At 48.3% G+C, this 27,108-nt stretch overlaps 2 protein-coding genes across 3 annotated transcripts in view; one reads left to right on the top strand and one right to left on the bottom strand.

The window, feature by feature from the left end:
- Positions 1–27,108, bottom strand: part of ACSF2 (acyl-CoA synthetase family member 2) — a 37,359-nt gene that overhangs the window by 4,829 nt on the left and 5,422 nt on the right. The window contains exons 2-10 of the mRNA XM_074921782.1: positions 26,407–26,602; positions 24,893–25,021; positions 23,814–23,867; positions 20,624–20,742; positions 20,242–20,404; positions 19,697–19,792; positions 18,668–18,816; positions 17,976–18,067; positions 16,801–16,877 (exon numbers count right to left, since the gene is read on the bottom strand). Of these exons, the coding sequence (XP_074777883.1) occupies positions 16,801–16,877; positions 17,976–18,067; positions 18,668–18,816; positions 19,697–19,792; positions 20,242–20,404; positions 20,624–20,742; positions 23,814–23,867; positions 24,893–25,021; positions 26,407–26,602 (1,075 nt within the window). The remainder of the gene's footprint in view (positions 1–16,800; positions 16,878–17,975; positions 18,068–18,667; positions 18,817–19,696; positions 19,793–20,241; positions 20,405–20,623; positions 20,743–23,813; positions 23,868–24,892; positions 25,022–26,406; positions 26,603–27,108) is intronic.
- CHAD (chondroadherin) lies at positions 7,506–15,481 on the top strand. 2 transcript variants are annotated; one of them, XM_074921996.1, is made up of 4 exons: positions 7,506–8,353; positions 11,933–12,096; positions 12,325–12,470; positions 14,502–15,481. In XM_074921996.1, the coding sequence occupies exons 1-3, from the start codon at positions 7,574–7,576 to the stop codon at positions 12,464–12,466; spliced, it is 1,086 nt and encodes a 361-aa protein (XP_074778097.1). In that variant the 5' UTR covers positions 7,506–7,573; the 3' UTR covers positions 12,467–12,470; positions 14,502–15,481. The 2 variants fall into 2 exon arrangements, with proteins under 2 accessions (XP_074778097.1, XP_074778098.1); XM_074921997.1 differs by having other exon boundaries at positions 7,546–8,353; positions 14,505–15,481.

The following is a 27,108-nucleotide window of genomic DNA, read 5'->3' as shown; positions in this document are numbered from 1 at the left end:
TTTCTGCCTCTCCGGGTCGCTCCAGCAGTTTAATTGGACACAGGAGCAGGCAGCTCCCTGGCAGGACGATGCTGCGGGTGCCGCGGCTCACCAGGCTCCTCCAGATGCCTGGCAGCGTGCTGTGTACCCCAAGCACCAGCTGTCCATGCCTTGGCCGGTGCCTTGTCCCCATAAACACCCTCACACCCTCAGTAACGGGCTTCCCAACTCGGCCCAGAGATCAATGCGGGTCTGAACCTCCAGCCTTCAGTCTGCTGCCCGCTCGCTCCTTCCCCTCCCAGCCTGCCTGCACTGGCACTGCTCTCTGCCGCCAGACACCAGGCCGGTGCTCCTGACCTCTCCAAGATAGCATTATCTCTCCTGGGATAGTATTTTCCCCATCCCCATGCCCAGGACCGAGGCAGTGGCTGGAGCAAGCCCTCGCACCAGCACTGCTGTCCTTCCCGACCCTCAAGTGACGCGTGGAGCATCCTCTAACGGCTTCATCATCCCAGCCCAGCCACGGCTCATGATGCACAACATGAAACAATGCTTCCACAAAACCCCATATACCAATTTAAGCTTGGAGATATCTGCAGAGATTCATAGTTTTCAAGACCCAAAGGGACACTTAGCATCATCTCGCCTTGTCATCTGGTATACTTCAGTCCAGAAAACCTCACCCAATAATTTCTGCATCGGCTCCATAATTTCCACTGGAACTATATCTAGTGTCAAAGCAAAGCTTTTCAGAGGCAAGAGAGTCCAGCTCAGACCCTTGGCTTTGAGAGGAACTCAGAGAGTACAGAATATAATTGACTGTAAAGCCTTTTTTTACTGTGAGGACCACAAGTGACCCCCCCAACACCCAGCACACAGATCAATCCTGCCTTCAGCAATGACCAGGACAGTTCCAAAACAAACTGCTGCTGAACTTACTCCTACTGACAAGAGATTCATTCTTTGTGAATCCTGAGCTTCTGTCTAAACCAGGAATAAAAAGAACATCTTAGCAGAACTGTGTTTTCTAAAGCACATTTCAAAAACATTTCCTGCTAGCGCTGTTTAAACACTGGCCACTGCGGAACAGGCAAAACAGCCTGGAGAAGGAAGCGTCTAAAAATTAAAAACAATCAGACTCCAGTCTCTTTAGTAAACACTGGGGAGGCAGACTGATCTGGTGGGGAGAGCGGGGACTCTGAAGACCCTGGGTTTTTCCCAACTGTGCCGCTTATTTACTGCATAACTTGGAACGAGTCACATCAGCTCTCTGCTCCTTGGTTTTCCCCAGCGTTCATCAGCAATAAAAACACCCACTTCCCTCTGCGTTCAACTGCTGCTGAAAGGCTGCGATGAAAAGGCTGGTTTCAGTACCACCCGTACCCCAAGTGGGGTTATACTGGCTGGAACTGGAGCAGAAGATTAGGGCTGCCCGACAGAACAAGGTCCTTGGAAGAACCCCCCCTGGACCTGTGTGGTGCTCAGGGAGGATCTTCATGCCCCTCATCACCACCCTCTGGTTATGCCACGCTGGAGGATGATGGCAGGGCTTGAACCACCAAACTAAAACCTACAGAAACTGAGCTTTGCTGAAGACAATATTGGCCTAGGAAAAAAGAAGCAAATTGACCATGAAATAATAGGGATTTTCAGACTTCAAAGAGGGCGTAATGAACAACAGAAAGCAGACTGGCAACCCAAGAGATGTGCTAAAGGACCTCTAAGAGGCCCTTTGAACCCCTCTCAGTGTAACATGCAGGATGGATCTAATTATCCCTAAACCCGTGCTGAGCGTGTTGTCTGTCTCAAGATATCTTTACTGAAGTCAGTCCCAGCCCTTCCCTTCACAGCCAGCTCCAAATTGTCCTCAGCTGAGCATTGATCTTCCCTCACCCAGCTGCTCACTACCAAGATCACCCTGAATTTTGCTGTCCTCCTGGGACATGTGTGTCCTGGCTTTGGAGCTGTCCCACTATCCCAAATTGTATTGGAATATTCCTGAACCTTCAGGTCAACTTTGCTGCTGCAAAAAAACAACTTCTGATCACATCCAGCCTATGTCACACCGAGATTTCATTTCCTTCCCCAGCAACAGTACCATCTTTGTGTCAAAAACATCAGGACACAAACAAACATGTCTTGTGGGACAAACCTCCAAGGGTGACCACCCTGTTGGCATTTCTCCCCACCCAGAGAGCTGCCAGACAGTCCCAGTTTGGATGGGGCTTAAAAAGTTCCCAAAAATATCAGGTGCCCAAAGCACTGTCTTTGTGTTATAGCATGCAATGGCTTTGCCTCAGGAGGAGACCACTGCAAAAATGGCAACCCAGCTTGCCCGGGCCAGAAGACTGACGCTGAAAATTAACCTCCTGTTATTGTACAGTCAGGACAAACTGCTCCTCGTGGTCTGGAATTAAAGCTGCCTCTCTTCTTTCCAGGCTGAGCAGAAGTCTTGAGGCTTGCAAGTATTCCCCCAGTCCTGCCAGCATGCCAGAAGCATTGCCCAGTGGCAACCAGCAAAGGTGTATGCAGTTATTTGTTGGTTTATCTACAGCTTGATAAAAGGTCTTTGCTGTGTCATTAACTCCATCCTCCCTGCTTCCGGGTGCCAATGCATTTAGAAAATGTGGAATTAAAAGGAAAAGTGAGAGGAAATGTGCAGAAATGAAGTCTTGAAAGGGTGGAAAACCACCAGTTTGAGGGCACCTGAATGCTCAAAGCTGCTAGAGAAGGAAACTTGGCAAAAATCTAGAGGCAAAGGTAACACCTCCATGGATTTGGTGAGCTCAGCCCTTGCTGAAGACATGGCTGGAAGTCCAGGATCTTGTTGCTGCCATGTTGCCTTTTAAATGTTCTCACAGCACATTTCTGTAGTTTCTGCAGCTACTGAAACCACCTACTCATCAGGTCCTCCCCAAAAATGAGGTGGGATGGGACAGGGAGGTGTCACTTTGGGCAAGGACAAGCAGGGAAGTTGTCACTGCGTGGAGGCTGTTTTCCATTTTGGGAACGGGGGACTCCTGGCTGAGAAGCATTTGGGAAAGTCAGAAGTCTTGCAGGGATCAGTTGTGTTCTGCAGAGGAAGAAAGCGTCACTTTTATTCAGAGCCTGCAAGAGCTGCAGAGCAGCCAGCGGCCCTGGGCAGAGCAGCAAGCTGCTGGAGGATGGCTGGTGCCTTGCAGAGTGGACACGGCAGGGCTGGGGAGAGGCAGCAAGGGCTGGGTGAGCTTCACAGGAGAGGCCAAGAGCATCATGCAGCAGCTGCTGGGATCAGGCAGAAGGGAAGAGTGAGTGGACATCAATGAGGAGCCAAACTGGCAACACATCAATGGGTGGAGGCCATGCTACAGGCGAAAGAAAGCCATCAGAATGAAGGAGGTGCACCCACCACCTCCTCCAGCTGCACAAGCAGCCTGGCCCCCACACCACAGTGCAGGGTGCCCTGCAGGCATGTCAAGTAGAAACGATAACTCAGGTCTGAAATGAGAGCCCCAGATGCCGCTGCCACTGGTGGGATGGCTTGTACATCACCAAAAGCCAGGGACCTCTCAGGTACTGCCTGGAAGAGGGGGGGGACCCTGAAGACCCTCTGCAGCTCCTTTGCCCACCCACCAGGGCTCCTCAAATCCCACCTAGAGGGTGCTCCACGCCTGGGATGACTCCCCTGGGACACTGCAGAGCTTGCACCCTCTCCCACTCTGCTCCCTCCTCAGCACCCAGTGCCAGGCAGAGGCAGGGGCTCAGCCCCTCAAGGGCTGGTGCTGTGCGGGCTGCAAAGAGGGACAGCACGTGCACCCCAGGACACCTCCCCACGATGCCCGGGCTCTTGCCTCCAGCCTGGACCCCAAGGTCAGCTACACTGGTGCCACTTCAGGAAGGTGATCGCTAGCATGCACTGACATACAAAACCAGTTCTGAATCCCCTTAAAAGCTACAGAATCAGGTTTAAGTGAGCAATGGAATATTTTTACATGGAGTAAGGCACATGCAGCTACCCTGATATGCTAGAAGTGTCAGTACTAACAAAGATTAAACATGGAAAAGACCATTTCCAGTGCTGAATCATAACAGCTCTGACCTGCAACACCAAAGAAACACCCCAAATCTATATTTATAGTGTTTCATAAACTATTTTATTTGCTTAGCCCACAACACCTCCAAGAAGGAGAGGAGGGGAGTCCAGCATCTGCAAATTACCAAGCGCCGGGAATGTTTGCAGAACTGTTAATGAGTTAAGAAAGAGAGGGTGGCAGGATAATCCTGCCTCTTCTGCAATGTCCTAGCAGTGCCGGTCCCAGGGGACCCGCGAGGTAGGGGGCTGGATGGGACCCAGCTCACTGTGGTATCCCACCGCGGCAGAGGGAACACTGACACTGCTGCCATTGTCACTGCCAGACTGTGAGCCACCCACGAGTGGGACCGAGGCAAGCTTTTGAGAATTGCTGGACATTTGCTGGCCAGTGAAGGGCTGCAAAACCTGGTGTGGGAAGACCAGACCCTGCCAGTGAGCAGCTCAAAACACAAACCACCAGGAGCCCAGGGGCGAGGTGCCAGCTGTGACAGATGCCAACCAGCTCCCACCACAGGAATGTGCTCACCGAGTCATGGAAATCAAAAAACATTAGGGGAGCGAACTTCCTTTTATTCAACATTTGTGCCTGAAGAAATGGAGCTGAGAAGCAGACACCTTTCCCCCAGTAGCACTGCCCTGCTGCCACCCCACCGCAGGATCAAAATAACCCAGCATCCACCTAACCTCTGCTGCAGGCGCTGGGCTGGCAGAGCGCCCTCAGGGTAGGGACAGCTTCCCACCTTGCACCAGCATCGTGGCAGCTACATCACAGCATCTTCACGAGGAAGCTACAGGTCTTACTTGTGTCCACAGCCACAGCGCACACATCACTTCAGGGTGGGAGTATCCCCGCCCCCCAAAATCTGCAGTCTCAGCCAGCAGACAGATGGAAGAAAGGGAAATTTATCCTCAGAGGAAGAAAGAAGAGAAGATGGTTTGAGGTCTGGGCAGTTTAACCTCTGAAAAGGGTCTTGTTCCAGAAATACACATGGGTGGGATGTATTTATGGATGGAGTTTGCAAGGCCCTCACCAGCTTTTTGCTTCAATCTGACCCATGCTGGCAGAAATCTCTGCAGAACTGGTAAGCTGTGAGCTGGTATTTTTTGCAAGGGGATGGGAAAACCAAGTATCAGACATCAGCTGCACTCGTGAGGCAGCATCGATATGCTACCTAGATTCAGTGTCCTGCAGAAACAGGCTGGATTTTAAATTGCACCCATCAATTGCTTTTGCACAGTATAGCTGGTACATAACTTTTGGAATTGTTAATCAAATGATTACAAGTAAGGCTAAGGTGGTTGAACCTGCTCAGAGAAAAAAAAAAAAAAATAAAATCAGTGGAGAGAAAATGATGCTTTAGAGGTGAATTTTTTTCTTTTCCAGTCACTTGCCCAGATCCCCATCTGAGCTTTACAAGCAGCACACACTTAAGAGGCACTCTCATTTCTGATCAACCTGGAAAGGCAAAGAAAGAAAACAGAGTTCTTCTCTTTCTTCTCTCTACCTCCTTGTCCACTGTCTCAAAGGTCCTGATTACCAAGACACTCAGAGAGCTACTCCAGAGATCAAAGCACATGCCTGTCCATTGTGCTGCCTACTGAATCAGGCATAAGCAAAAATGCATTGGTTTGATCAAAGGGTTCTAAATTCTAAGTAACTACAGCCATGAGTGCCGCAGGAGGCCCCTCCAGCAGGAGCCTGGAGCTCCTACGGTCCAAGCATCTCTCCGGAGAGGAGACAGGAGAAGCCCTTGGTGCAGAGGCGAGTGGTGAGGCCCCACCTGCGCGGCCGCAGGGCGTTGCACATCGGGGCTGACAGACGCTGGAAGCCTGACATGGCCTGGTTTGTACCGAGATTCCACATTACATCACTGCTCGGCCAACCCCATCTGCCCCGCAGGCTCACCAGAACCTACATTCACACCCCAAAAGCCCTTTTTCTCCCCCAAATTAGTCACGCAATGAAAACACTGTTTGGACTGACAGCTGCTGACAGCGCGCGGGCTGCCAGGCAGTTTGCATAACACGGTCCGGAGCATGCTCGGCGGGGCTGGCTAATTCCTCATTGCAACAATGGAAAAACCCAGAAATCTCAGTGAATAAGCCAGTCTGTGTCCTAAGTCAGCCCTTGGATTTCCTCCCTTTCTTGAGCCTGTCTCGCCTCTGCAAAAGCTCCGCTGGGGCTCTGCAGCCAGCCTCGGGAGCAGAAATCTCAACAAGCTCACAGTTATGTGCTCGGCTCTCAGCTGTTTGCTGCAGCCAGGAACTGGCTGGAAATCAGTTCAAAATGTTCCACTTCCAAACCCCACCCCACAACCCCTGGATCTCTCTCTTCACACTCACAGAAGCTGGGGCTTTTAACTGCTTTGCTTTAGTTGTCTCTATTGGGAGAGCAAAGGACATCCCCTGTGTTAACCCACCTTTGCCACTGCTACCCAAGACAGGAGCCAAGGCAGACCCTAGTCCCAGCTCTAGCAGTGATTTCCTTGCTCTGCTACCTCACCAGACCTTTCCCTGCCCACAGCTTCATCTCGAGAGCCGCAGCATTGTCATTGCCATCCACCTCATCTGAGCCAGGCCCTCAGCAGGGCACCACTGTCCCACATTTCACACCCACCAGCTGGCGCCCCACCGCTTCCCCATGGGCTCTGCCACTGCACCATCCCTGGTTGGAAGGCAACAGCCACTGCTCCAATAGTGCTGAGGAAAAAAAAAACCCCTCACACAGGTGTCCTGACCATGACCATGGATGTGTTACACCCAGTCGCTCATAGAAAGAGATGCAGCAGAAATTAAGACTATCTGTGCTCTCCCTTTCTTGGCCAGCTACTTTGGAAGGCTTTAACCAAAATTTTGCAGTGTAAGAGCAACAGCAGCACTGTTGGCCTTTGGCATGAACCCATATTGCTCTCATGTTCTCCCGTCCCTGCTCAGGCAAACTCCTTTGAAATCAGTAAGATGAGATCCCCCAAAACCTTCCTCTGTGATAACAGGACAAAGTGCTTCTCCCCAAAGCAGCTGAAGGCTAAATAGAGCCCAGGAGCCTGCTGAAAGCTTCAGCACAAGGTGGCTGTGGAGCACAGCAGCGCTCCCCACTATGCTCTTCAACCAAAACAAGGGTTTTTTTGCCCCACCAATGAATCTGGGCCTTGCTCAGCTCAGCAGGGACCAGAGAGGTCCCCCACAGAGCAGGTCTGTGTTCATTCTTCCTGACCATTTGCCTCCTTTTTGCAGAAAGGAAAACGACCTCTGCACAGTCACTTCGGCAGCAGGGCCAAGCAGGGCTGTGGACACTCCTTTGCCTGGTGCCAAGGGGTTAAGCTCACAGTAAGTTCCCAAAGCCAGTTGCTTCCAACTGGCTGCTGCCTGCGGTTTGTGGGAAGGGATTTTGCTTTTTAATAACATTATAAATAGGGCTGTGTTCAGCATTGCTGCAAACCCAGTTACTCTCTCTCTCCCACCCATCTCCCTCCTCCTCCTGCTGCTGCTTCTCTTCCCACCACACTAATTCCAGATCTGACCATGAATCGGTCAGGCTTCTTCCTCAGTGTCCTCAGCCTACTGGCATGTCTTGCCTCCATCACGCAGGCATGTCCCCCGAGCTGCCACTGCCACGGCGGAGACCTGCAGCACGTCATCTGCGACAACGCGGGGTTGCAGAAGATCCCCAAGGTGCCCGAGCAAACACGGCTTCTCAACCTGCAGAAGAACAACTTCCCTGTCCTGCCAACCAATGGCTTCCGAGACATGAAAAAGCTGGTGTCCCTGCACCTCCAGAGCTCACGGATCAAGGAGATCTCAACTGGAGCTTTCCGGGGGCTCAAGAGCCTGGTCTACCTCTATCTCACTGACAACCAGATCAGCGTCATAAAGCCAGGAGCCTTCGATGACCTCTCAGAGCTCACCTACCTGTACCTGGACCAGAACAAGATCCCAGACCTATCCAAAGGACTCCTCTCCCCTCTTGTCAACCTCTTCATCCTGCACTTAGGCAGCAATAAAATCCGGGAGCTGAAACCAGGGGTCTTCAATGGGGCTAAAGACCTGCGCTGGCTCTTCCTCTCTGACAACTCCCTCACCAACCTCCTGCCTGGGGCCCTGGAGGATGTAGAAAACCTCGCTGTCCTCCACCTGGACAAGAACCAGCTGAGCAGTTATCCTGTGAATGCGATGAGTAAGCTGAGAGTGCTGGAGGAACTGAAGCTTTCTCATAACCCAATTGAGGTCATCCCTGACAATGCCTTCCAGTCCTTCGGGCGATACCTGCAGACACTCAGCCTGGACAACATGAAACTGAAGAAGGTGAGTTCTTTCCTTTCCATTTGTTCTGGATAAGAAACATGGAGCTTGATTTTATTCTCCTTTACAAAGTCATCAGTTTGCTGTCAATCCCTTGCAGAGGAGAGGGAAGGTGCAGGTCTGCAGGCTCTGCAGAAAGTGAGGCACTGGCCAGCAGACAACACTCCTGACATAGCTCAAAGAAGGGATGAGAGAGTACTCCACCCTTCTGTTGAGTTATTTTATGCAAAACCAAATTATCGGGAGCTGATCAAATTCCCTGGGAAGGCAGCACATTCCCTCCCAAGCTGGAGATAACACCAGACATTGAAAAAGTTTTTGGGATGCTCCAGGACAATCAGCAACCTTCCATCATCCCAGACACAAGGTGTGGGATGAGAGGAGAGCGCGTGCCTCCTACCCAAGGGACCGAAGGGCACTGCTGCCTTGCAGAGCTGAACTGCTCTGCCTCCTTCCTTCGGCCTGGGTACCTGTTGTAGGTTGGGAGGGGGAGACTTGGTGCTACAAATAGTTTTACCCACGCCTTGCAGACAGGTAGCCATATGGACCTTCACCTCCCCCCATGCTTCCCAACTTTACATGTTATAAAGAAAGGTTTGTTTATTGACAGTCTCTCAAGAGGAACTCTCACAGCATCTTACAAAGGGGCCCTGTTCCCACTGGAAAGGAGGAAGGGCATTCAGGTATCCCAAATGGCAAAACAACCCCCTTCTTTTTCTGTGAGAAAGCATGATCCATAAGCAGGAGCATCACACTTGGAGTCACTTGCATTAGGACCTCTGAAATATGAGGCAGTGTAAGAACAGAAACAAGCACAGAGCAAGAGCAGCAGCACCCTGTTGCAGCCTGATGTCCTGGGTGCACCTAGGTGGAAAGGGAGGGTGCTGCAGGTGGAGAAGAATGGGTGATGTCTTTCCAGGAAGCCCAAAGACACAGGGTGACCAGTTAAGGCAGGCTAGGACTTCATGGCAAAGCAACACCCACCACATGCAGGAAGATGCGAGGGAAAAAAGAGGATTTCTTATCAACACAGAGGGCCTCTCAGGGATGAGCAGATCACCTGAAAGCTACCAGGAACAGAGCACACCAGAGTTTTCAAGGGGATATAGCATCCCAAAATGCTCAAAAACTGGAATTACAGCTTGCCTGGGTGGAGAACAACACTACCCAAAACAGCTCAGTAGCACTCAGTCAGTATTTAAGCCCTTGTCCACTCTCAGCACTAACCTCTCCAGGATGGGAGTAAGCAAACCCAACACTTAAAAACAATCTACTGACCTCTCTAGGCAAGACCTTAGACATGCTTTCACAACACTTTTGTAGACTCAGTTTTAAGGCATTTTCACCATGCTCAAGTCAAAAATTACAGCTTAAATGTTGCACCAGCTGTAGAGACATTAGAGTTCCAAGTTATATGTTGAAGAAACTAGACTAACCCATGATGTTGGTGTGCTCTAGGGAATTAAGTGTCCTTAGACTGGCCAAAGAGCAAGGGTTAACAATTCTAGACAGCAAAAAAGACTTTATTCTTTTCAGTGACCACCTGTGGACAGGACCTTTAAAGGTTCTTCTGCCATCAGATGCCTCCTTTCCTCCCCAACAGCCCAGTAAGACACCAGTTTATGGGATCAGCACTAACAGGGGTGGCTTCTGCAGCTTTAGGGCTTACATTCTTTCTTCAGGAAAACAAAGCTCCCATCTCAGCTCAGAATTTTCTCTTCAAATACTCAAAGGCCTGCATATCCAAACGGCCCACACACGAACTTTGCCCTGCTAGGAGACATCAAATCACAGAGGTGTCACGACCTAGGAAATCTCTACCAAATACTTTAAATGCTGCTGGCATCTTGACCGCAGCTCTTTCTCCTTCACAAAAATACTGTCCTTAGCTGTTCCCTTCATGGCTACAAGATTTTGGAGCTGATCAAGTGCAAAACCCTTCCACACAAGGCTATGTTGGCCTGCATTGCACTTGAGCAGAACGAGTGGAGCCCTCAGGCTGCTCTGCAGCTCCAGCCCCGAGCTCCCCTTCCCCACCAGCATCACCCCAGGGCTGTGTCACACGGGCCACGACCCACCACACACCTCAACATGAAACCAGGTAATACAGATCCTGGAAGTTTTACATACACCCCCTCTCTGCATATTTATTGCAGAATAAATTATGGCAGCAATCTTCCATCTAAATGAGGGGAAAATCATCCATTTCTTTGCACGCGCATGCTCTGGCAGGCAGCATAGCAGCTGTTACCAGCAGATGCAAACTCTTCTCATGGGGCTGGGAGAGGAATGAGCAGCTGAGACAGTACACCACTGTCCAAGCCAGAACGTGGCCAGGCTACCACCCCACTGCACGGCATGCCAGCATCTCTCTGAGTAGCTCCACTATCAGCACAGTAAAACCTACCGAGGTCAGCTCAGTTTTGGACCGCAGAGGCCAACACCGCTGACTGTCCAACAGCTACAGTACTCTGGGAGTCTCTGAGCTAAGCTCTAATCCTATCCAACATTGCTTAATTTGGAAGATGACAAAAGTTCACAGCTTAAAATAGCGCGTTTTCTCTGTCAAGCTTTTCAGCTTACAAAGCTTGAACACACCCTGATGGTCCTGTCTGAACGTGAGCTTCTGGCCTGAAATGGGAGCACAGGTCCTTGACTGGGGGTGGTTCTGGTAAACCTAGAGACCTAACTAGACCTAGACCTCCCCTCCACCCCTCTGAGAAAGCTTTTTCTTGCTTTGAGAAGGGAGAGTAATGGTTTGTCATAGCCAAGAAGAGCTTTGTGCTTTCTCAATTCTCCAATTCATCACCACCAAGGAAGTTTTTGTTGAGGGGTTTGCTTTCTAGAAGAATCTTTCCAACCTGAGTAACCACGGGATGAAAAAAGCCAGGGATGGATCTTCAGGGTAAAGAGGAGAGGGCTTCAGAGCCAGGTCTACAGCCTCCCTCCTCTCTTTGGCAGCTTTTTAAAGGGAGACTCTTCCTTAAAGCCTGCCTGTTATCAAGAAAAGACATATCTTGCATCATCCCTTGCAAGCAACCCACTGGAAATGAGAAAAAACAGAGGAGGTTGAGGTGCTGGAAGCCTGCCTCTATTTCTATACTGCTCAGATGCCAAGTGTAACTTTCCACTCAGAGCCCCCGGGCACTGCCAAAGTCTACAGCCCCTTCAGACGCCACAAACACTCCCTCCTTCAGCTGTTCCAGGACAGGCAAGGCAAGAGGCACTGGGAGGATTTCCAGCCTTAGAAAGGAATACACCCAGAAAATGTCTTCATTTAGAATGGAGAAGTATGGCTCAAAAATAAAGAGGGATGCCAGACTTCACTCTATTTAGGGATGTGGCTGCAAAGACAATCCCACATGGATTTAGGATGTAACTCTCTTCAGGCAGGAGACTCCATCACTCATGAGTCCACCAGCCTGATGGTGTCCGCAGCTTCCGGCGAGCCAGGACCCCCCTCTACCGCTCCTTTTCTTGCTCTTTCCATGATTATGCTGCTGAAAGTCTTGAGCAGAAGCACTCAGGTTTGAAGGCCCCTTCCCTAACTCATGTTCCTCACCAGAAATCTTTGTGCTTTAGTTTGCAGACAACGCATTCGCCGGTGTGACTGTGCTGAAGACTGCTCACCTGGACAACAACCGGCTCACCCAGCTGCCCCGCAACTTCCCCTTCGACAAAATGGAGACACTGACGCTCTCCCGAAATGCCTGGCACTGCAACTGCCAGCTAGCACATCTGCGCAAGTACGGCACCTCGTGCCACTTCCCTCCCCACATTCCCCGGGGCCTCCTTGGGGGTCCCCCCGAGGGAGATCCCCCCAAGCCATTCCAGGCAAGAGGAGGCTGCTGAAGGCTGCACCTATGCTCAGCAGCTCTCTCCCCAGCCTGCCCTCTCCACATGTAGTTTGAGCGATGTCCATGGCGGTTTGAACCTCTTGTAAGCACCCAGTCTTCTTCTTCCCCGTGTCCCAGGTGGCTGAAGGGCAACCGCACCCGCACCGATGAGACCTGCTCCACGCCCGCGCAGTACCGGGGACAATCCATCAGAGACACCCCGGCCCTCCGCACCTGCAAGCTCCCCACCAAGAGGTCCAAGAAGGGAAGCCGCCATTAAACACGTAAGATGATTCACTTTTAGACAGACCTACAGCAAACTCCGATGTCACCAAAGGTATGGGGACTTCTGTCTCTGCCTTCAGTGACAGTAGAGATTGGATTAAAACAGCTCATCCATTCACCCACCGATGCTTCGGCTCAGAGCTGCTCCATCTCCTGGCAATACCGAGCTCCATGGGCTCCCAGAGCATCAGGGATGGAGTCAACCCACTAAAATAAACCTGGGGCTGAAGACAGGCCTGGGGCAGCAGTTAAGGGTGAAACATGCAATTAAGTGTCAAAACAACAGTGGACTTAGCCCACTCCTACCCTGAGCTGGGATCACACACACTTTACTTCTCTAATCAAATGGAGATGCTCAGCCTTTTGCCCTAGTAAAAGATCCTTTGGGCCTGGTTTGAAATCCAGGGCGGGACATTGCTGGGAAATCTGGCCCAGGCTGCCCAGCCCATATGAAAATAGAGGTCTTCCGTGAGGAGCAGTTCTTGGTCCAGCACCTGCCTTTCAGCAACTACAGTTCCCATCCAAGACACTCAGGTATATAAAAACAAGGACTGATTCCTTCAAATGAGTGTCCCAGAAGAGGGAGGTTTGAGACAGCAAATATTCTTTGAATAAAGTGTTCTGGGCCAGAAGGTGATTCAGAGACAGGGCTGAATTTCCCTTGAGCTTGCTGACATCTACCAATCCAAACAGCAACTGTAAAAACCTATCACACAAACACCTTCCTGGTGGAAACCACCAAGAGTATTAAATTCAGTGCACAGAGTAGCAAAAAAGCCACAACTGTCAACACTCCATCCCAAGCATTTTACTTTTCCCCATACCAGGAATAGGTTCGGAGCTTGTACAGATTCCAAAGGACTTTGGATGAGCCTGAAGGTTTGTAAGCTCTTGGGAAAGGGACCTTCGCTCAGTCATTAAGTAAAGTGCAGTGACCCTGCACTGCACTGTCTGAACAAGGGTTGTCACTGTGCCCTTTCATAACAAAGAGGATGAGGCAGAAGCCCAAAGCCCAGCTATGGCCCTCTGGTCCCCAGTTCACCAAGGATATGCATAACAGAAAGGAGAAAGCAAATTTATGATCAAAAATTCAGGGATGATGCCAGCTGCTCTGTGCCTTCCTAAAGTGGTTATTTCTTTTGCAGCGCCAGAGGTTTTATGGATTAGAGATGGAAATACCAGTCGTTCTGTATAGGGCGGGTAAAGTTCCGCTCTAAGGACGGAAAAACTTCAGTTTCCTAAACCACAATACTTAAATGTATTTTATTTACAGGTCTGGTCCTTCTTAACCTTCTTCTCTCCCTGCCTGAACTCAATTCCATTTCACTCCTCCATGATGAAAGCAAGAAAACCATGACAATAATATCTGTTTTTTCTATAGAACCTTCCATCCAGCTCTCTCCAACAGGTTTACAAGTTAATGAAATAAAAAGCTATTTATTCTAGTCTGGCAGAAGACAAAGCTCAGTACCTTCAGGTGTCAGTGCCAAAATGCAGGCACACAAACCCTCTCTAGTGTGGTGAGCATGATTCTAAGGACTATGAAGCACCTCTGACTTCATTGTGTACCTCTTAAGGAGCAGGCAGCTTTCTCAGCTCAGCTATGGGGGTCTCTATTTCAGGGATGACCAGTGACTTGAGTCACTGACCATGTTTCAGATGAAAAGCTGCTTGGCACTTTCTAAAAATCTACCTGCCCTGAATTTTCAGAACTGAAGCACCAAAATAATCCACTACTCTTGAAAATTCTCCTCTTGGGTTTCTCCTTTATGAATTGCTCACTGATCATCAATGCTGTAGGTAAGAAACTCAGGAATCCCATAGCAAGTGGGCAGAAGAGGTCAGAGACAGGACTAACCCATCTCCTCCTCTGTGGGAACTCATAATGGCTCTTTGACTCCTAACTCTTCACTTTCAAGTATGGGCTTTATTCACTTACTGTAAAAATAAACAGACAAATGCTAGAAGGTTACTGATCTACTTGAAAAATTCCCTTAAACATGTGGCCTTCTCTCTCTTTTTCCCCCTAGCAGGCCCCAGTATGGCCTGTCCTGGTGACTGGTCACTTCAACCATCAGAAAACTACTGACTTCTGAGTCCTTCCTTAAGCTTCTCCTACCTGTCAGGAAACATTTCTGATATATCCGAACATCTCCAGCCTCCTCCGAATCCCCGCTTCGCTGCTGATCGCAGGATGGAATCCACCTTTTCAATCTTTTCCGACATCTATGTATTTTAAAAGAGGCATTTTTAAAAACTAAACTATGCATGACCATACTAAGACAAGCTAACCTAGATCCTGCCGGTAAAACACAGTCATCTTTCCCAGAGGCAACATAACCCACATCCCCGATCAACCAGTTGGTCACTGTCTCTCCCTTTCCAGTGGAGTGGAAGCAAGTGGGAAGGTAGGAGCATCCCTTCCCCAGCTGCTTGATCAGGAAAATTGTTCTCAACCCATGCAAAGAGACTCCTCTGCCTTCCCACGGAGGGGATCCCTGCAGGCCAGGGCTGAGGGAAATAGGTGAAGCAATGACCAAGAACCGGTGGCCCCCGAGACTGAGCTGCCCTTTCACTCCAAAAGGCAGCAATCTCTCCAGGTTGGCCAGAAATCCTTTAAGTGAACCAGTACTGGGAAAACCCAAAACTGGAGCCATCTGAAGACTGGATTCCCTCCCACTCTGTGGGGTCTAGCAAGATGTATGTACATCCGAGAGGAGAAGGCGTGCACCGTGCAGCCTGGCTTGGGCACCCCTTCTCTTCCCTCTGCCCATACTCCAGAGGATCTAGCAGGACACCAGGATGACTGTGGTTTATTGTCATGGCTATTACAATACCACAGTTGCAATTTAACTGTGTTTTTTAATCCTAAAGAGTTATATAAATATATGTATATTTATTCCTCTGTAACTGAGTGTAAATGACCTTTAAGAGGATGAAAACTCCTCTGTCTCCTATATAGAAATCAAATTGTATATTTTCTTATGTACATCTTCTGTATAAAGCTCTTGCTGCAAAGATGAATTCAACGAGTCTCCTTGTGTCTGTCTGAGGGCTGGGGGATCAGAAGTAACACGAGACTGGTGGTATAAATATAGACTTAATCCTCTTTATCCTATGGGCAGAGCAACTGTTTGGGAGGCTTTTATTATTTCTCTTTCTACAGAGCAGGAACATGTGACAACTGATGAGTCCTGGGCATTTGCAGTCATGTCTGAAAATATTTTGTGAGGCCAAACTCAAACCTACTGTAAAAATAGGTAGCTGTCACCTGACAGAGTCTGGACAACAGCACCAGGGCTGTCCCTGGTGTTTTCAGCTCAGCATTAAGAGCATCATATCCAGTAAAAAGCCCTGGATGTCTCTGAGACAGCTCCAGGACAGATGCCCTGGACTCCCCTGATCCGCAGCAGAGCACACAGTTGTCCCTGTAAAACCCTGGTGCTGGTGCAGTCTGGGTCTGCCAACAACAACGCACCTAATCTGACTCCCAGCCCCGCGTGTTTATCCATCACAACAGCCTGCTTCCTCAGCATTTGCAAGCAGCATGATGCCAAAGTTATTTCCTTTAAAGTGAAACAAAAAAAAAAAATCTTTTCTCGGCTCAGTCATTCACTCACAGGCACACGCGTGCAGATGGCAGGCCTGCTTACAGAACATGTCACCTGGAGTGCCACTGACCCTCTTGCTGGCAGGGTGTCCCCCTCCACACACAGGACATGCTGGTGCTCTTGCACAGGCCAAGGGTGCAGGGACATGCAATGGAGCAGCAGCACACATGCTGCGACACGTGCTGCCCTTCCGACACCACAGTGCCTGGTGCTGCACGGGTGGACGGTGCCGTTTCCATATCCAGACTCAAGCACGTAGCATGCAACGAGGTTTTACATCTGTGTTCAGGCCGGGATGGTGAAAGAAACCTGACAGTTCCACAGCAAGATGAACACATGCACCCACCCACACCGATACAAACCAGCAACGCCTCTCCCGTAATCATTCATCCTCACAGCATGTACAACAGAAGGGTTTATAAAAGCTTTGAAACACACCAGCAGAAGCCCAGTTTATGACACTGAATGCAATGCCTTCTCTTCTTACAAAGCTTCCTCCCCAGACACCCCACCAAAAATCAAGCAGAATCCCCCTTCTTCCTCCCAGCCCCTCTACACCTTCGCTCCTCAGCCTGGCCTTGCACCCACGGTCCCATCACGCCTGATCCCAGCAGCTCTGGTACTGCCGGGTACCGCTGTGGTGCGGAGAGGCCCAAACTCAGGGTCTCACCACAACAAACACCACTTGTAGCTCTAGCCACAGAAATTTACAACTCACCACCATCTCTGGCATGTGCATCTTGGTGATAATCATCTTCATGAGCTCAGGAGGAACAGGGGAACCTGCAATGACCCCTGGAAAAAAAAGAGGAAAAAGATGACAATCCTGGAAACCATCTATTTATTCCCAGGAGCAGCTCCTCAGAAGGTTCTGCTCTTCCAGATTTAAATGTTGGCAAGACCTTTGGGATACACTGGTTCCTGTCAAAATACTTCCTATTTTTATGGATACGGGTCCTAGTTATTCTAGAAGCAAAGGCTGTAGCTAGGCCAGTTTGTCTGAATGAATTAAGAGTTGGCAGGGTTCACTCGTTAGGAAAATAAACTCTATAGCACGAACCTAGTCCAAGCTGCAGTTTCCAATAAGGAAAGATTCAGAGCAGAAAGAGACACAGATTTTTAGCAGGACAAACATTCCCATCGATCATCACCACCATAAAATCAAAAACATTTCCTCCTGCCTTGCACAGAGCAGCCCTTTTGAGAGAGAGCAGATTGCATTTTCACCTCTAGGAGAACAGAGTGAAAAAGCACATAACATACAGGCTTTGCTGGGGAGCAGGATGAGACAGGATCATTTTTCACATAGAGATGATTAGGTAATCTGCTTAAATGTTTATGCTCCAGCACCATCTTCTCTCCATGCTGTTATTGCCTCAAAAGGGCTGGTGGTCTCCCCATTTCGGCTCAGCTATTTCCGAGGCTGGCAGAGAGGAGAGAGCACTCCAGCACACGTTATCACACCCTCTCCAGCACTTAGATGAATGACTTCAAAAACAGGCAGGAAACTTCAGGTCACAGAAATCACAGAGTAGCTCTGCTGTAGGGACTGCAGCTAAAGCACGCAAAGCATCTGCTGCCACACGGTGGTGGATGGTGACACGAGAGTCAAACAAAACCAGGATACTCCTGATATCTTCCCTTGCAGATAAAACAGAAAGGTCCTTCCCTAGATTGCCTTAAGATGAAAGAAGAGTCCTAAAACCACATAATTCTTGAAGGAAACTCCAAGGAAAGGAAACACAGCATTAAATTAACAGTGAAATAAGGCTCGTGCAACTAAACTCTTCCCTCCAGAAGAACAATTTGTTTACAAAGGTTAATACAGTCTCCCAGCAGGGAACAGTAGTATCCAGTTTCTTGGGATTTTTCCATTTGAGCTGTCAGACTTACCTCCCCGAAGACTTGAAAGGTCATAGGAGTCAAAGTCCGGCTGGGAGAGCATGTCTATAAACATGGTTGGCGTGCCGTGTAGGAAGGAGCATCTTCAGGAAAGGGAGAGAAAAGGCAAAGGTGCAGAGCTGGAACCAGGGCCAGCCCCAGCTCAGCACCCCATCCCCTGCCATCGTGTGCAGGGCTGCGGAGCAGCAGCGTGGAGGCAGGCATAGCACATGGGATCTTCATCAGTGCACATATACATATGTATGTATAAAAATATATATAAATATATATGAGTGTATTATGAAGGCACAATGATAGCTCTTTTGTTTTAGAAGCTACACGTGAGGAACAAGCTGGAAATGCAACTGTCTCAGCAGCAGAGCTGGACTTGAAGGAGGAGAGTAGATCGTTACGTGTGAAAACACAGCAGCCATAGCAAAACAAGACATCACTACACTTTCCAGGCAAAGCTCTGCAGTGACCTGAAGGATCCCATATTTTGGGGAAAAAGAAAAGAGTGACAAACTCCCAGACACAGCTGAAAAGGCAGGATTGAGGCTGTGCAAGTATGGGCACCAGCAAGCCTGCCTCTCCCATCGTGGGAGGGAAGAGTGGGAGCAATGGGCTGGCAGGCAAGACAAGGGAAGGAAGCCCCATCATGAGATAACGATCTCCTCTGTAGCAAGACAGAAACAAACTCTCACTTCTCTCGAGACACTGCCTCCAGAGCAGCCTTCCCCTCGAAACTCGGCGACGAGAAGATGCAGGAGGACCCGTGCAGAGCCATCACCATGCAGCCTCCGATCGACGCCAGGCAGTGATAGAGGGGTGCGGGGAGCCCAACACGATAGTCCTGGGATCAAGCCAAAGACACGAGTGAGGAGAGATCTTCCAGTCCATGACTAGCCCATCTCACTGCTGGAGCTCAAAGATCTGAACAGCAGAGTTTTCCCTGATTCATTTAAATCTTGCTGGAGATCTGACACACACCTGTGTTCCAGTTAGGTGGAAACACGACACTGATGCTTCCTGCTTTTAATAAAAATCAGTTCGAAAAGTTTTCAGTGTCAAAATTTCATTCTGTAATTCTGCAATGTCTTTTCTTTGCTGATCACTTTAGACTGGTATTGCTTACACATTATTTTATGATATGCCAGAAAAGAAGAGTGGTAGTGCTATGACAGGCTTGAAATATGCAGGACCTGGGACATGCTATTAATTTTATTTTGTTTTTAAGAACACCAAAGGCTCTGAAGTCTGATTGAAAGAACCCGTTTTTTTTTCTGGATCAAAGCTGTTGTGTTAGAAATAACTACTTCAGAACTTCAAAAGAAAATATTTGCCTTTAACAATATTTAAAAGGAACTACAGATAGAAAGGTCAGATCCTGATAAGAGTAATGCGACTGTATACATGACATGAAACAAAGTCACGTAAAATAAATTAAAACCTCGTTCAATTGAATTCAAAGTCTTATAATTCAAAATGAGTATTCACCAAAATGAAAAGTGATTTCACATTCTTCCCCCACAAAAAGGCATTTTTTTTCCCCCAAAAAAACCCCTTCACATGTAACTACAATGAAATGAAGAATGTTATGCACGAGTATCCCTCAACATCATTTGTAGCAAAACATCCTGCTGTTCTGCTGAGCAAGCACCAATGCTCTCCGCACAGGTGGGGTCTCTGTGGCAGTGGAGACCACCCCTCACTGTGTTCCCACTGAGACCCACCTGCTCTGTGATCCTCAACCTCCAACCGATCATATTGGCATTATTCACAACGTTCCTGTGAGACAGGGTGGCTCCTTTGGGGCTTCCCGTTGTCCCCTGAAAGACACAGGGCATTATGCAACGATGCCACCTTTTCCAAGGATGAGTTATGTGCGCTCTGGGGACATCTCCCAGGCAGATTCTGGGGTGATCTTGCACTTCATTCTCCATTCAGACCTAGGAGACTTTACTTTCTTCTTTAACAACATCTGAATCCCAAACCAAACAAAAAAATGGTTCAACTTCAGTTGAACCCTCTCGCCCTCCATTACCTCTCACTTCAGGACACCATCTCACCTCCATCAGCCCCTGAGAAAGGGCTGAGCAGCAAGAATGAAAGAAGCAAGGGGAAATGCTAGAACATTTCTCCATCCTACAGCAGAAGATAGAACGAAGGCTTGGTCTCGGAGGGCAGAAAAAGAGGATGCTCAGCATCGCACACATCTTTCCCTGTGTCCCCAGCAAGGAACCCAACCACGAGGCATGCAGCGGGCAGAAGCACCTACTGAAGTGAACTGGATGTTGATGGGCTCGTTGCAGGAGAGGGTCTGCTGCACGGCCCTTAACTGCTTCATGTGGCTGCTGTCCCCAGCCTGCATCACTTCATCCATGTGGAAGGTGCCAGGCAGCTTGGAGTCCAGCGTGATGACAATGGATAAGTCAGGTAACCTGGTAGAAAGAAAAATATCATTAACAATAACGGAGCAAGGAGAAAACCGCCCGACTAGGCAGACGCTGGTCAGGGCGAACCTCCAGGACAGCCTAACTTGTTTCTTTCAGGTGAGACTCTGTGTGGATCCTCTAGATCCCGTGTTGTGCAGCTGAGAGGACATAAGGCAGGACACAGCTGTGAGGTCAGTGCAAAGACACCAGATGTTCTTAACTCACCTTTTGCTCTTTATTCCCCCTGGACTCGATTTTTCTAGCTCAGGACATGACTGCTTTAGAATATCATAGTATTTCTGTGTTTTAAATTGAGTGGGAAACACCAGTGCCTTACAGCCAACCTGTGAAGGGAGACAGAAACTCATCAGAAGTCACGCTGGGTTGATGTTTAGGACATGATAATGAGCAGCCACCACCAACAACAGGGCCATGGCAGCCCTGTGACCCCTGACAGCAAGTGTTAGCCACTAACACCACACCAGGATTTTCTCTATGGCTTGTTTCTGTAAGCACATGATACAATGAGCTCTCTCCAGACTAAACCGGGAGGTTTTTAACTCTTCCCAGTAAAAGCCACAGTGTGCAGTGGTTTAAAAATTCTCTGAAGAGCACGACAGAGATCTTCGCAAAGTGGGGGTGCAGCAGCCACGCTCCCAGGGCTGGGGACGTCCCTCCAGCAGGCAGGTTCACTGAGGGCAAATGCAAACCAAGTCCTTACAGCTGTGTACCCACAGAACCCCACAAGTGTAGGGCAGGGTGCTGTTACTACATGCCCAGCACCCCGAGCCCCGATCCAGGCGTGCAGCTGGTGCTTTGCTCCTGCCCAACAGGCAGTTCAGGATGGGCTGGTGGCTTTTTGTTGGGCAAAAGAGCAGAGCTGCGGCCTGAGGTTCCCTCTTCTCCCAGAATCAAAACTTCTCATTGCGAGCACAAGGCAAACAACTGATTTTTCAGATTAGGAGTCCCAATATAACAAATAGCCGAGTCCCAAAATATTAAATAAAAAAAAAAATTCATTTGAGTCGATTTGAAATGAGGATTTTTGAGGAATTTTGGAAGAACAAGGAAACCTAAAGACTGCCTCTCAGGTCAAGACAAGGTTTTGCTGTGAGGTTTTTTTTTAAGGTGTTCCATTTCGTAAGATTTTTCCACTTCTTTTTAAAGCATTAGCTATTTTGAAAGTTAAAGCATTTTTCATTCAGCCTTTACATTTACATAATACTGAAACAATGCGCTTCAATTGCTCCAAGAATTTCTATTTCTTCTTCAGCAGAGATCTGCTGAATTTGACCCAGATTTGCAAACTGCTTTCATCTTCCAAAAAATGCATTCTTGTCAAGTAAACTATTTACATAAATTATTTACTTGGTTATTTTCATTATTTTCCCAAGGCCCATGAAATAAGATGACCAAGCTATGACAATAAATTATTTATAAGTACCCTCTGGGGCTTGTCAAAGGGGAAGACAAACATTTGCTCTAATTTTTGGAACAGTCTGCCCAGAACCCAGGGGACTGAGTCTGTTCTGGGATGGTTTGGGCCTTTGTAACTTTTTACTATTAGCTCCTTCAAATTACTATTCTGGTTGAATTAGCTTTGCAAAACAGATGCTATGTGAGGAGAGCAGGGCAGATGCTACATGAGATAAGGTGTCTAGTTGGGCATCTCCCACTTGGCCTCAACCTGAATGGCAGCAGATCTGTCTTCAGAAGCCGTGTCATATGAAAGCTGTCATCAGTTCACTTTTACAAAGCCCTGGCAATACAGCAGGAATCAGAGGATTAATTATTCTGCTTGTATTTCTGTATCTACCAAAGGGAGGGAACCTGATGGAGCAAGAAAGGGACTGCACAGACTGACAGGATCCAACAGGTAAAGTTCTAAAGTCTGAAGACTTTGTTGGTTTTGTTGTACAAATAAACAAACAAATAATTAGACAGGCAAGGGACACCAGATATGCCAGTGCCAAAGGTACATGGAAAAGCTAGGAATTCTAGCAAACCTGTGAGAGTGCGACAGGAGCAATCCCCAGTGGAGCCGAAGTATGCTTCTGCTCTTACCTCATCAATGCTCCAGATTTACAATGGAGGAGAAAAAACAGAGAAGACTGACACAGAGATGGAAAGGAAAACAAAAGCCAGGTCTCGCTGGGAAAAAAGGCAAGTACTGCTGTTTACATTTCCATCTGGGGAGAAAAGCAGGAGGACATCCATGCTGGGAGATATGTCCTTCACCACAGCACAATCCTAAGGAGTGACACCAGTGAGACTACTGCAGAAGGATTAAAGGAAGGGTGAAATGGGAACTCAAATTGTAGCCCAGCAACTGAATTACCAAGTTACTGATGGAAAAGTCTCTGTTGGTAGAAATTATCCACTTCTTTCTAGGTAAAGTCAGAACTTGGATGGTGCTGGGAAGACCCAGATGTGGTTCCAGCTCCTCTAATATCAGCCGTTGATTTAAAGCTGAACAAACCACAGTTGAGTAAGTTAGCTCCTTAATCCTATGATTAATTTCTAGTTGTCAAATGATTAGTAGCCTGGATTCCTCATTACTGGAGCTAAGGAGCCAGCACAGTTTAAACTGATTGGCACTCTGCACATTGCAAACTCAAAGCCAGGCAGGGATATGAGGGTAGCTGAGGCAGCCACAGTCAGACAGCAGAAAGATGTCAAGCAGTGGCAGTACCTAGGACTAAAACCAGGTTAAACTCTAGGCCACCAAGGCCTAGGACAAATCTGGGAAGGAGAAATCCAGCTATCAAGTAGGCTGGTCCTTTCTAAGCCTTCCTCCTTTCTGCTTTCAAGGTTAAAATCCCAGATGGTGATTTTTGCCCCGAGCAGGAGGCAGGCAGGATGGCACTGAGCCAAAGAGGGCAGCCACAGCTTTCACTCCCTGGCAGGCTGGAGCATGAGTGTGGGAAAGTTAGAACCGATTTAAGACAGATGTTGCCCCTACAGATTGCAGACATACTCTGTTACTACATAGTCTCTGCTGTCCTGGCTGCCAGCCTTTTGGGTAGTCCCTGGGTCAGATATTTAGTCTTGCCTTGTTTTCTTCATTCCCTCATAAACAACTGCTGGCAGGTGTGGTTGTTATTGATGTAATATTGGCAGTACATGGTTGTTAGCAGAGAGAGAGGAATGAGAAGGATGCAGAAGTCTCCATCAGACAGGCTGGCAGCCACAGGGAACAGCAGACGTGACCACTTAACTGCAGCTTTGTCCCCTTGGTCACTGCGTGGTGATGTTCCCTCTGGATGGCCACCACCAGCCTCACTCTCCCTGATGTGTCCAAGTCTTAAGCAGAAGCTCATCTGTGCTGTGTCCCCACTATCCCCTTTAACTGATGGCTGCTTATACAAGTCCTCACAATGAATCAATTAGCATTACCAGCGAGTGCCATACGAACCTTCCTGAGGACAAACTCCAGCTCAAGGGCCTGGTAGGCTGGATTCACAGATACCTGAAGAGGAAGAAACAAGAAGGCTGATCAGTCTTACCCTTGCTTTGAGAGCCCTCTCCCCTAACACATTCCAGACAAAAAGTTCCCTCAGGGGCAAGCCACACTCAAAGCCTCTCCTTCAACACACAGAACTAAGAGCTCACCACCACAGAGATTTCACATTCACCAGAAAAAGTAGGTGAATCCTGCGTTTGCATGAATGAAAACAATCAAAAAAGCCATAAGAGATTTATGTGGGGTCACACAGTCAAAACATTTTCAGGAACAGAAGTCAAACCTCCTGTCTCCCAGGAAGCCATTCAGTCCACTAAACTGAAGATTCAAAACTCAAGTGCAAGTCAGGTTTCTTGATAGACAATCATGAAAATGCCAGCTTTCTCCTGTCCAACTCTCCACAAAAGCAGTATTAGCCCCTGGATTCGAGTTCACCATCAGGTTCATACTGAGCCATGCTCATCCACCTGGTTACTGTGTCTTAGCAGACACTAGGATGAAGAAAAAGGACCAGAAGGTAGGGTGCAGTCCTTACCATGGTGCAGTGTCCAAATAAGATGCATTTTGGTGAATGTACCAGGTCATACTATCAAATAAAAATTGGCTTTTGTGTATATGCAGCTTGGACTACATTTTTAAGCAAGCATTCGCACCATGAAGCAATACAGGCCCTATTTAAAAGGGATCTAAATAGCTGGTAACTGTTTAGGACAGCAGCATGCTCCATAAAAATGATCCTATAGGCAAAAGCACATCTCTGCCTACCATCAGCTGCTGCAAGCTAGCTCACAGCAGTCCATGTCTTGCTGCTCCTTCCTCTGCAGTCTGCTTTCCTACATAGCGGAGGACAAAGATGCAGAGGGCTGCACAGATCTTGTTTAAATAGTGGACTCAGTTATAGCCAACACACTGGGTAAGAGCATGGAAAAAAGAGACAACAAACTTTACTCTCCAGTATTTTCTATGGCTTCTTTGTCTCCATTTCCTTTCCCAACAGACAGCTAAAAACCCAGACACAGCAAACCCCTTACCAGGATGATTCCTGCCTGGGCAGTTGCAAACTGCATGAGAACCCACTCATATTTATTGGGACCCCACATCCCCAGCCGGTCTCCCTTCTTCAAGCCAAGAGCCAGAAGCCCAGCTGCTGCCTGGTCCACCTGTAAAAAACAGAAGCCTGAGGATCACACATGGGGGATATTTGTCTCCAGGCACTGTTTTCTGGGTAAAAAGCATCCTCTTTGCAACTGAAAATGGACAGAATGTACCTTTGATGCACAGTCTGACAGCCTATTGCTGCAGCAGCAGCATCTTCTGAGCCACAGAGCACAGACCAGCCCCTGCTTAGCAGGTTGGCTGAAAGCATAAAAATAACATGTGTGGAACCATACAACAAAGCAGTAAGGAAAACAAAATAGGCAATTATGTACAAATAGCCGTAAATTAATTCTTGCCCGAAGACTATTTAGTGTCTAGCTCCTCAGCAACTCGATTTAGGACCAAGCCTTACCCATATGCTGAGCCCATCTACACTGCTGGATCAGCCTCTACTCTGGCATATTACTTCTAAAAGGACTCTGGTGAAGAAAACTGTGTCAAGTGATTTTTGACCAGTTTGGGGTTCCTATCCACATTAACTTAAATTCAGCCACTATATTAGCATGATTTTGCAAAATGGTAAGTGTGTTTCAGGTGTGCAGATGTACATATAAATACTCTGAGGTATTCAGGAATGTTTTTACAGCTTTGCAAAGTCCTCAAGTGGATTTAAAAAGTCTACCCTCTAGGAGATAAGAATTTGAGGAATAGCTGTTCTCTGATTTAGTTCTAAATGACAGCCTACTTTTTAAAATTAGAGTGAACACAGCTAATGTTACTTATCTGAATGGATGTAACCAAAACACTAGTAAATCTAAAAAAACCCCAAACAATTTTTCCTATCCAAGATCATATCACACATTTAATAGAATATTTGTAGGTAGTTAGCCTTGAAATATTGCCCCTCCATTCAGAATACATATAAACATATATTTGTGTGTAATATGCACACATACATATACACACCCACACCCATTTTTGAATATGATATCAAGACCAAGTCCTTGACTTTGCTCAGCTGCCTTTGTGTTTGGACTAGAAAACTCCACGTGCTCAGGACCTCGGACGGTCAGAGCAGAGTGACTAATACAAGAGTTGGAGCCTACTCCAGTGGAAAACAAATCCATGACTCAGCCCAAAACAGATAGGTGTGATAGTTTTTAAGTATGAAGGTTCATTCTGGGATACACAGCCAGCATTTTGCATACACTGCTTTCTCCCTTTGATCCCAAGATTCTAAGTAGGACAAAAGCAGCACATGCCCGTCGGGGGTTTGTTGGGGACGGGCTGTTATCCTCTGCTCAGGGCTGGGATGAAGATCTGTACATGACACACCTCATTCCTAAGCCGAGCAATGAAACCATTTCGGTTTCTCCGTTCTCCAACATGCCTGCTGCTGCCATTATCCACCCACCTGGGCTCTCCGAGGGGCAAACCAGGCACTCACCTCCTCTTTGAACTGAGCAAATGTCTTCCGAACCCCATCTCGGCAGAAGACCAAGGCGTGGCGGTCAGGAAACCGCTCAGCAGTCTCATCGAGGCACTGGCCAACGGTTCTGGTGAGAAGGGGAATGTCTGAGGTCCCCTGGACATAGCTGTTGGTCAGCCTGTGGGAGCTAGAGGGCATCCCTGTGTGCAGGGCACTGTGAAAGAAAAGGAGAAGAGTGTATTTTTTAATATAACCCATCAATAAAATTCTCCCCATCTGGAAGGATTATCAAGCTGCCGACAGTACCAGGAGTACCCAACACACATCCCCACTCTGGTGGGAACCATAGGCAGCTGCTTCAGCAGGTCATGAAGACATCTGAAAGCACTTGGAAAGCATGTGCAGCAGCCTGGGGGGGGGGGCACTGGGCAGGCAGACGGCCTTGGTAACCCCAGTACCCCCACTCAGAGCTGCCCACAGTGGCAGGCAGCACAGGCAGAGCCTCCATCCATCCCCCAGAAACCAGAACCCTGCTCACTGACAGGGAAGGAGCCTGCACCAGCTCTGCAGGCTGGGCACAGCCTGCTCCTACAGTCATTCATCTGGGGTGAACACTACCCAGACATTTTGTGATATCTGAGCAGATTAGGGACTCCACAGTTTACTGAGAGATGGCAACTGAGTTTGGTCTTTCTGCAGCATTAAAGAGTGCAAATAACT

The sequence above is a fragment of the Athene noctua genome, chromosome 18, assembly GCF_965140245.1.
Source record: "Athene noctua chromosome 18, bAthNoc1.hap1.1, whole genome shotgun sequence".
Taxonomy (NCBI): Eukaryota; Metazoa; Chordata; class Aves; order Strigiformes; family Strigidae; genus Athene; species Athene noctua.
The sequence above is the reverse complement of the archived record's forward strand: the minus strand, read 5'-3'. Positions and strand labels throughout refer to the sequence as shown.

Excerpts from the sequence above, each read along its gene's own strand:
- CHAD (XM_074921996.1), top strand. The coding sequence starts at position 7,574 with ATGAATCGGTCAGGCTTCTTCCTCAGTGTCCTCAGCCTACTGGCATGT. Across the intron at positions 8,354-11,932 it reads ACAACATGAAACTGAAGAAG|TTTGCAGACAACGCATTCGC; the intron begins GTGAGTTCTTTC and ends TTTGTGCTTTAG. Across the intron at positions 12,097-12,324 it reads CAGCTAGCACATCTGCGCAA|GTGGCTGAAGGGCAACCGCA; the intron begins GTACGGCACCTC and ends CCCGTGTCCCAG.